Source organism: Cucurbita pepo, chromosome LG16 (genome assembly GCF_002806865.2).
Source record: "Cucurbita pepo subsp. pepo cultivar mu-cu-16 chromosome LG16, ASM280686v2, whole genome shotgun sequence".
Classification (NCBI taxonomy): domain Eukaryota; kingdom Viridiplantae; phylum Streptophyta; class Magnoliopsida; order Cucurbitales; family Cucurbitaceae; genus Cucurbita; species Cucurbita pepo.
The window spans coordinates 1,789,895-1,797,920 of record NC_036653.1 but is presented as its reverse complement, the minus strand read 5'-3'; the positions used below and the strand labels follow the sequence as shown (position 1 = coordinate 1,797,920).

Below are 8,026 nucleotides of genomic sequence, written 5' to 3'. Positions count from 1 at the left end.
ACTGTAGCTGTGATGTCCCACATTGGTTGGGGAGGAGAACAAATCACCCTTTATAAGGGTGTGGAAACCTTCCCCTAGCAGACACGTTATAAAGCCTTGAGGGGAAGCCCGAAAGGGAAAGCCCAAAGAGGACAATATCTGCTAGCGGTGGATCTAGGTCGTAATAAATGGTATCAGAGCCAGACACCGGACAATGTGCCAGCCTTCTCGTTGTTCCCCGTAGGGGGGTAGACACGAGGCAGTGTGTCAGTAAAGACGCTAGCCCCAAAGGGGGTGGATTTGGTGGTGGTCCCACATCGATTGGAGAAAGGAATGAGTGCCAGCGAGGACGCTGGGCCCCGAAGAGGGTGGATTGTGATGTCCCACATTGGTTGGGGAGGAGGAACAAATCACCATTTATAAGGTGTGGAAACCTTCCCCAAGCCCAAAGAGGACAATATAGGACTTATAAGGTGTGGAAACCTTCCACAAGCCCAAAGAGGACAATATCTGAGTCGTTATAGTAGCCTAAGTTATAAGTCTTCCGCTCACCAACCCTAGAAATTAGGGTATTTACAGTAACCCGAACCAATCATTGTTTTGGGATGAAAGAGGTTATCTGCATTTTGGGGAAGTCCAAATCAAAGCCATGAAGGCTTATGCTCAAAGTGGACAATATCGAAAGAGGTTATCTGCATTTTGGGGAAGTCCAAATCAAAGCCATGAAGGCTTATGCTCAAAGTGGACAATATCATACCATTGTGGAGAGTCGTGTTCGTCTAACATGGTATTAGAGCCAAGCCTCCTCGAATGCAGTAAAAAATGACTAAGACTCCAAAGGAGTCGAGCCAAGCCTTCTTGAAGGCAGTAAAAAATGACTAAAATAATCAAGAATTCTTCCACTCGTACTAAATGTTGATTTAGAAGCTACAATAGACGCTCGAAATGTCAAAACATTTAGACAACTTTTGATAAAACTCGTATTTAAATTCATTTACTTTTCGACGGGTCGGAAAAAAAAAATGATGGATTGAAAATAAAAATTACATAGAATATTGACTCAAAGGGACAAATTCTGCCACATTCACGTTCCAATCAAAGTGGAAAAAAGTTTATGAAAAGAAATTAATATTTAGGGGTCCGAAAATGAGATGTGCAATCATGTTCTAATGTTACGTTCATAATTACATGCGAACAAAAGGCCCTCCTCCATCATTTTGGTGCAATTTAATATTGTGACATTCTCATTATTTTATTGTTTCTTTTACGAGGAGAAGTTTGTTCTCACCACGCTCACGACCCGATAAGAATCATGGTGTTCCAAATGGACTGATTATACGATCCAATGCCAAGACCAAGAAGATTCAACCCTATTACACGATCCAAGGCCAAGAAGATTCGTTCCAAATGAACCTATTCATCTACAAAATTGGATCGGTTCGGTTCAACCATAGAAATGAATGTTTGCACGGTTGAAGTTGGAAAACTTTAAAATGTCAAAAACAAGGTTTGAACGTGAAGCCCAAATCTCCTTCCCCACTCAAACATATAAACGTTTGTGAGAAGACTCCATTGTTTTTTTCGTTTTCATTTTGTAATGGTCAAATGGTCAAAATTGACTTTGTCTTTTGTGGAGATTAAAGGGGATCGGGATTGAATCCCGGCCACAAACGTCTTTTGTCAAGAGACTATAAATACCCACAATATGTTAGGTGAAAATTAGATTGGTGGATGAATGAAATTGAGATCTCGAATTGAGACATTTTCCTTCGAAATCTAAGCATCAATTTTGTCATTTATAAGTTTCAAGCAATTCTTGTGGTAGAATTGCATCCGAGTCATTCAATCAAACATGGATCAAGTTCGATTGTGAAGTGACTCAATTTAGAACAAGATTCCAAATCTTGCTTCTTCTAGATCTTCGATCATAAGAGATAATCTAATTCTAGCTTTATCTCTTGGTTGATCCAAATTTCGTATAAGGAGGTGTTAATTACTTTGATTCAAGGGTTCTTGCTTCAACAAAAGGTTGAATCGTTGGGCTGAGGATTAGAGTTTCCTTATCACGACCCAGGTGATCTGCCAATGATAGTAAGAATTCTCCCGTTTTCTGGTAAAAAATCTACTCAAGACCTCTCTTTTCATACCATTACAACATGCTCTAGTCCCGAGTTTTTTCCAGTGGTCTCTAGCGTTAGAAGAAGTCGTGTTCGTCTTAGATCCTTTTCCTCTACCTCTCATCTGCTAAGGGATTCAGTATCTATCTCTACATATATTTTCAAATTGTGAGATGGTTGACCTAGTTTTAATATTGTGAGATCCCACATCAATTGAAGAGAAGAACGAGTGCTAGCGAGGACGTTGGGTCTCAAAGGAGGGTGAATTGTGAGATTCCACATCGGTTGGAGAGAGGAACGAAACATTCTTCATAACGATTTGAAAACTTCTCATCAGTAGACACGTTTTAAAAACTTTGAGATAAAACTCGAAAGGGAAAGCTGAAACAAGATAATATCTACTAGCAGTAAGCTTGAGCTATTACAAGAGTATATCTATTATATTTTAAAATTTTTACTAAAATATTAAAAAGTATATACTAACCAGATATTAACATTGCAGAAATCATATCAGATGACGTATTAAAGAACTCGTGTCGTTTTTTAATTTATTTTTAATTTTTAGACTTCTTAATTTATAAAAAAAGAAAAGCATTTTTATTTTTATTTTATTATTTGGTTTGTATTAAATGATGAATTATGATTTATAAGACCACATGTCTTTTGTAAATTCATGAATAAATACTAATATTTTATTTTGGTAAATCATATTGATGCATAAAATAATTAAATATTAAAACATATATATATAATAAATTTAACATAAATTATTTATTTATTTATTAATTAAGGTACAATCTAGTTAAATTATTAAACATGGGTACACGTAAAACGAATAATTCAATTATAAATTAAAAATAATTAAAAAAAAACAGTCCATATTTATAAAAATTTATTTTATTTTTATAAGTGCATAATAATTAATTATGATTTTCCAAAAAAAAAAAAAAATATTTGGAAAGATATAATTAATAAGGAATAATAACTAATAAGATTTATGATAATTAATATTTTATAAATAATTCACTTATTTAGGAGTATTGTTAATGCAAATCTTTATTGTTATGGTATTTCTTAAAACAAAAATAGTTAGCTTAATTTGCAATAATAAAATTATTAAATTATTTTTATTTCGAAATTTTCTAAGGACAAAAATCTCGAGTCGGTTGAATTGATGATGCAATCTGAATAGAGTTCACACTCCAACCCTCTATTTTTTTCAAGATGAAATGGGTTGTCGGGTTTTTTTTTTTTAAATAATTTTTATAAAAACCTGCTTATCCACAATGTTCGAATATTAAACAGTTACTCGTCACACTGCAATACTAACATTGATTATAAACGTCGAATATTTTTAATTTTCATAATAATCTTAAGAGTACGATATGGTAGGTTTGGGTTGTAACCCTCCTGACAAAAAATATGTCAACCCCACGAACTTACCCGAATTTTAGGTTTAAAAAAAAATTCAACCCAACCCAACCCAAACCGAAAAAAATCTAACCCAATCCAGCCTTTATGATTTGGGTTAGATAGTCCGATCAAATTCTCGATTCATTTGAACATCCCTAAACCTTTTGAAACTTTTAATTGAGATAACTTACCCTAAAGATAGCTCCCAGATATTTATAAGAGATAAAATTATAATATTATAACTTCAACGAGCATTTTTTAGTTGGATTGAGAAAACCATTTGAACCAACTCGAAATTTTGGTTCGGTTGAATTGGTGACCCGAGCATCTTGAATAGATTTCACAACCCAACAGCTAAGCCCACCGCTAGCAGATATTGTTCTCTTTAGACTTTCCCTCTCGAACTTCCGTTCAACATTTTTAAAATGGGTCTGATAGTAGAGATTTCTACACCCTTATAAAAAAAAATGTTTAGTTCTCCTCTCTGGATATGAGATCTCATATCAAATATTCACAATATTTTATAATTTAGCATAAATAAATAAATAAATAAATAAATAAAATAAAATAAGTGAATCGGACGGTTGAGAGGGAAATGGGATATATATATATATAAATATATAAATATATATATATATATATATGAGAAGCAGAGGAACAAAGCCTTGGCATACAGTTACCACTAACCTCGATTTATCTTCCCCATGATTCGCTTCTTTCCTTTTTCCACTGCATATGCTTAAGCTTTTATCGTGCTCTAATGGCTTCTCTCGCGCCTAAACTTTTTCCCTCGCTTTGAAACCCTCCATTTCCTCTTCTCCACTACGGCGGCGCCTACGATGCTGCTACCTGACCCTGCCGCTGGCCATGGCGGCTCTGTGGTCGTCGTCGGGGTCAGAATGGAACTACAGAGTCGGGAATTGCTCACTTGGGCGCTTGTTAAGGTTGCTCAGCCTGGCGATTGTGTCATTGCTCTTCATGTTCTTGATTCTGCCGCTGGTAATTGTTTTGTGTTTGCGACCTTGTTTCTCTCGCTTCATTCCGTGGTTTGATTTTGCTTTGTAGTACTGAGTGTGGAGTTTTCTTTGGGTTTCTGTTGTAGTTGATGAGGGGAAGTTGACTTTGCTCTCTCTTGTGAAGTCGTTTGACTCTATGTTGTCCGCTTATGAAGGATTCTGCAACCTGAAGCAGGTTAGAATGTTTGTGAATCGAGAGTTCTTTATTTCCTTTTTTGCTGAAGATTTGAGCGTGGAATTGTTGCTTGTGTAGATTGATTTGAAGCTCAAAGTCTGCCGAGGATCGCCGGTCCGGAAAATCATTAGACGGGAAGTGGATTCGTACGGTGAGGCTTCTCTAATTCTCGGTACTTCCAAATCTCACCATAGAATCCGTTCGTCGGCCTCGGTTGCTAAGTACTGCGCTAGAAAATTGCCGAGCAGATTCAGTGTTTTAGCAGTTAATGGTGGCAAAGTCATTTTCCAGAGATTAGCGACTTTCTCAACTAAATGCCAGTCTCGAGGTTGCAATTATTTCACTTTTCTTTTTTGCTTTTAGGTTGTGAGTTCTTGTTTAGTGCTTAGATCATGATTTCCCCCTTTTTCTTTTGCCTAATTTAGCAGACAAGGATAGGGACAAGAATTGTGCTGCCATTGTAGATGTAGCTAATGAAGCAAAAGCTGTTGGGTTGGCTACAAACTTTATCGACACTCATATTTGTTTACAGAAATCTGACTCTGGTTGTAATGATAAAACGGAGAGGGACTCCGTTGAGGGCACTCCATCTTCGCTTGAACGGAATGATTCCGGGACTGATTTGGTTGATGAGTTACCTGAGGACAATGCTGTGGGGAATTCACTAGCTTTAGTACCATTTCATAAGCCTCAGGGATCGTTGAAGTCGAATTCCATTGTGAGCCCAGAATCATCACATTGGAAATCGAGTTGGCCGCTTCTACGACGTAGATTTTTGTCCAAGCAGCATGTAGAGAAATCTTCAAAGAAGTTTTCTATGTTCCAAGGCGTATTGCACGTTCCAAACATCCAGTCGTCGTCGTCGTCCTCAGCCTTGGTTTATCCAGATCAGAAGCAGAACAGTTCTTATCAGGATCAGGGTTCCACCATTGATAGGGAGTGTGGTGCAATTGTGCCATATGGGTCCGGCTACATTTTCGGAAGCCTTCCTAAAGAGGTATTGGATTTGAAGGATAAGTACTCATCCATCTGCAGATTGTTTACTTATGAGGAACTTTTGTCAGCAACGTCTAATTTTATGCCTGGTTTGTATCTATCTTGTCTAAATTTCCTCGTTATTTTGGACTGGATGATTCTCTAACAAGTATTTATGTGTGTGTCTTTTAGAGAATATGGTTGGTAAAGGAGGTAGTAGCTATGTTTACCGAGGGCTTCTTCCTGATGGCAAGGAAATTGCTGTTAAAGTTCTGAAGCCATCTGAGAATGTTCTTAAGGAATTTGTTCAGGAAGTTGGGATCATTGCGACTTCAACTCATAAGAATGTTATATCTTTAATGGGTTTTTGTTTGGAGGACAATAATTTACTGTTGGTCTATGGTTTTCTTTCAAGAGGAAGTTTGGAAGAGAATCTTCACGGTAAAGATCTATACTACTTTTGAAGAACACTGATTTGATTTTTGTTAACTATGTTCTTACTATCAATTGGTTGTTTTATTTAAGGTTGTAAGAAGGATGTGAATTCATTTGGTTGGCAAGAGAGGTTTAAGGTTGCTGTTGGTGTTGCTGAGGCACTAGATTATTTACATAATTGCAGGGAGGAACCTGTGATTCACAGGGATGTGAAATCCTCTAACATTCTGCTTTCTGAGAATTTCGAACCTCAGGTTTCATGACATGTTCCTTTCTCATATTCTGTATCTTTCAAAGGGTTCCACTATCTGATTGATTACTGATGGTTATGTTTTACGACCCGTTCAGCTTTCCGATTTTGGGCTTGCTAGTTGGGCATCCTCGTGCTTTCAAATCACTTGTACTGACGTAGCTGGAACGTTTGGGTATGCAGTTTCTTCTCCGCTGTTTTGATGTCACGCAGTTCATGTTTTTCGTTATTTTTATGAAGATTTTGGTGTTCTTCAACGCGATATTTGATAATGTATTGTTTTGAGCATGCTTCATTCCTTTATGGCAGTTACTTGGCTCCTGAGTATTTCATGCACGGCAAAGTGAGTGACAAAATCGACGTTTACGCATTCGGTGTGGTACTCCTTGAACTACTTTCAGGTAGAAAACCAATCACCAACAATTGTCCCAAGGGGCAGGAGAGCCTTGTCATGTGGGTAAGTGTCGAGTTTTTTCCTATTACCATCCATTACAATGAAGGTCAGAACAATGTGTATGATGTTGAGGATTGTTGGGAGGGAGTCCCACATTGGCTAATTTAGGAAATAATTATGAGCTTAAGTATAGAATACATCTCCATTGGTATGAGGCCTTTTGGGGAAGCCCAAAGCAAAGCCACGAGAGCTTATGCTCAAAGTGGACAATATCATATAATTGTAGAGAGTCGGATTCCTAACATGGTATCAGAGCCATGCCCTTATCTTAGCTATATCAATAGAATCCTTAAATGTCGAACAAAGAAGTTGTGAGTCTCAAAGATGTAAAAAATGACTGAGTCGTGATTCCTAACACTGATGTGCATATGCAATACAGGCAAAACCAATTTTGAAGGAAATCAAAGTTTCAGAATTACTAGATCCAAGCCTAGGCAGCGACTACAATGACGATCAAATAGGTCGAATGATTTTGGCTGCTACTCTTTGTATTAGATGAGCACCGAGACTCCGTCCTCAAATCAGCCTGGTAAGTTGACTACGAAATGCACGACGCTATCAGCCTCTTCCACTTGTGTCAATGCTTGTCTGTGTCATCAATGGTCGTTTTCCCTTTTGACCCATTCATTTGTTGTTTTTTTTCAAAACTTGCAGGTGTTGAAACTTCTCCAAGGGGATGAGGAAATAACAACATGGGCAAGACAACAAATCGATGAATACGACGAATTCGACGCGAGTGATGGCGAACCTCTACCTACTAACATTCAATCACACCTTAACCTAGCCTTGCTTGGCTTGGAAGATGACTCACTTTCTCTTGGCAGTGGAATTCAAACCATCTCCATAGAGGACTACTTGCAGGGCAGATGCAGCAGCCGCTCTTCAAGCTTTAACTGAAATCGCTCACTCTCAATCAAATCAGCCAAATTTTAGGTATTAACATCTTCCTCCAACTTCCTTTTTCTTCCATAGCCTTGAAGGGCTTTTTCTTTTAATCTTTGTACTGATTGAGATTGAATAGCTGTTCATAGAAAATTGTGGGTTTGAATTAAAGGAGATGATGTGAGAGGCCTCTGTAGATATCAGGCTACTTATTTCTGAATTTATTGTGAAGTTTGTTAGGAATCACGACTCTCCACATGGTATGATATTGTCCACTTTGAGTATAAGCTCTCATGACTTTGATTTGGACTTCCCCAAAAGGGCTCATAC

The 8,026-nt window shown here is 37.5% G+C and overlaps 1 protein-coding gene across 1 annotated transcript; it reads left to right on the top strand.

The window, feature by feature from the left end:
* The first annotated feature begins 4,177 nt into the window (after positions 1-4,177).
* On the top strand, positions 4,178-7,940 carry LOC111777115 (serine/threonine-protein kinase PBS1-like). The gene is made up of 10 exons (XM_023656565.1): positions 4,178-4,508; positions 4,612-4,700; positions 4,779-5,028; positions 5,126-5,785; positions 5,868-6,116; positions 6,201-6,364; positions 6,459-6,535; positions 6,670-6,817; positions 7,194-7,343; positions 7,469-7,940. The coding sequence occupies exons 1-9, from the start codon at positions 4,349-4,351 to the stop codon at positions 7,311-7,313; spliced, it is 1,917 nt and encodes a 638-aa protein (XP_023512333.1). The 5' UTR covers positions 4,178-4,348; the 3' UTR covers positions 7,314-7,343; positions 7,469-7,940.
* The last annotated feature ends 86 nt before the right edge of the window (positions 7,941-8,026 follow it).

Coding starts and splice junctions, on each gene's coding strand:
- LOC111777115 (XM_023656565.1), top strand. CDS start 4,349: ATGCTGCTACCTGACCCTGCCGCTGGCCATGGCGGCTCTGTGGTCGTC. Junction 5,029..5,125: donor AACTAAATGCCAGTCTCGAG/GTTGCAATTATT, acceptor TGCCTAATTTAG/CAGACAAGGATAGGGACAAG. Junction 6,117..6,200: donor TTTGGAAGAGAATCTTCACG/GTAAAGATCTAT, acceptor GTTTTATTTAAG/GTTGTAAGAAGGATGTGAAT.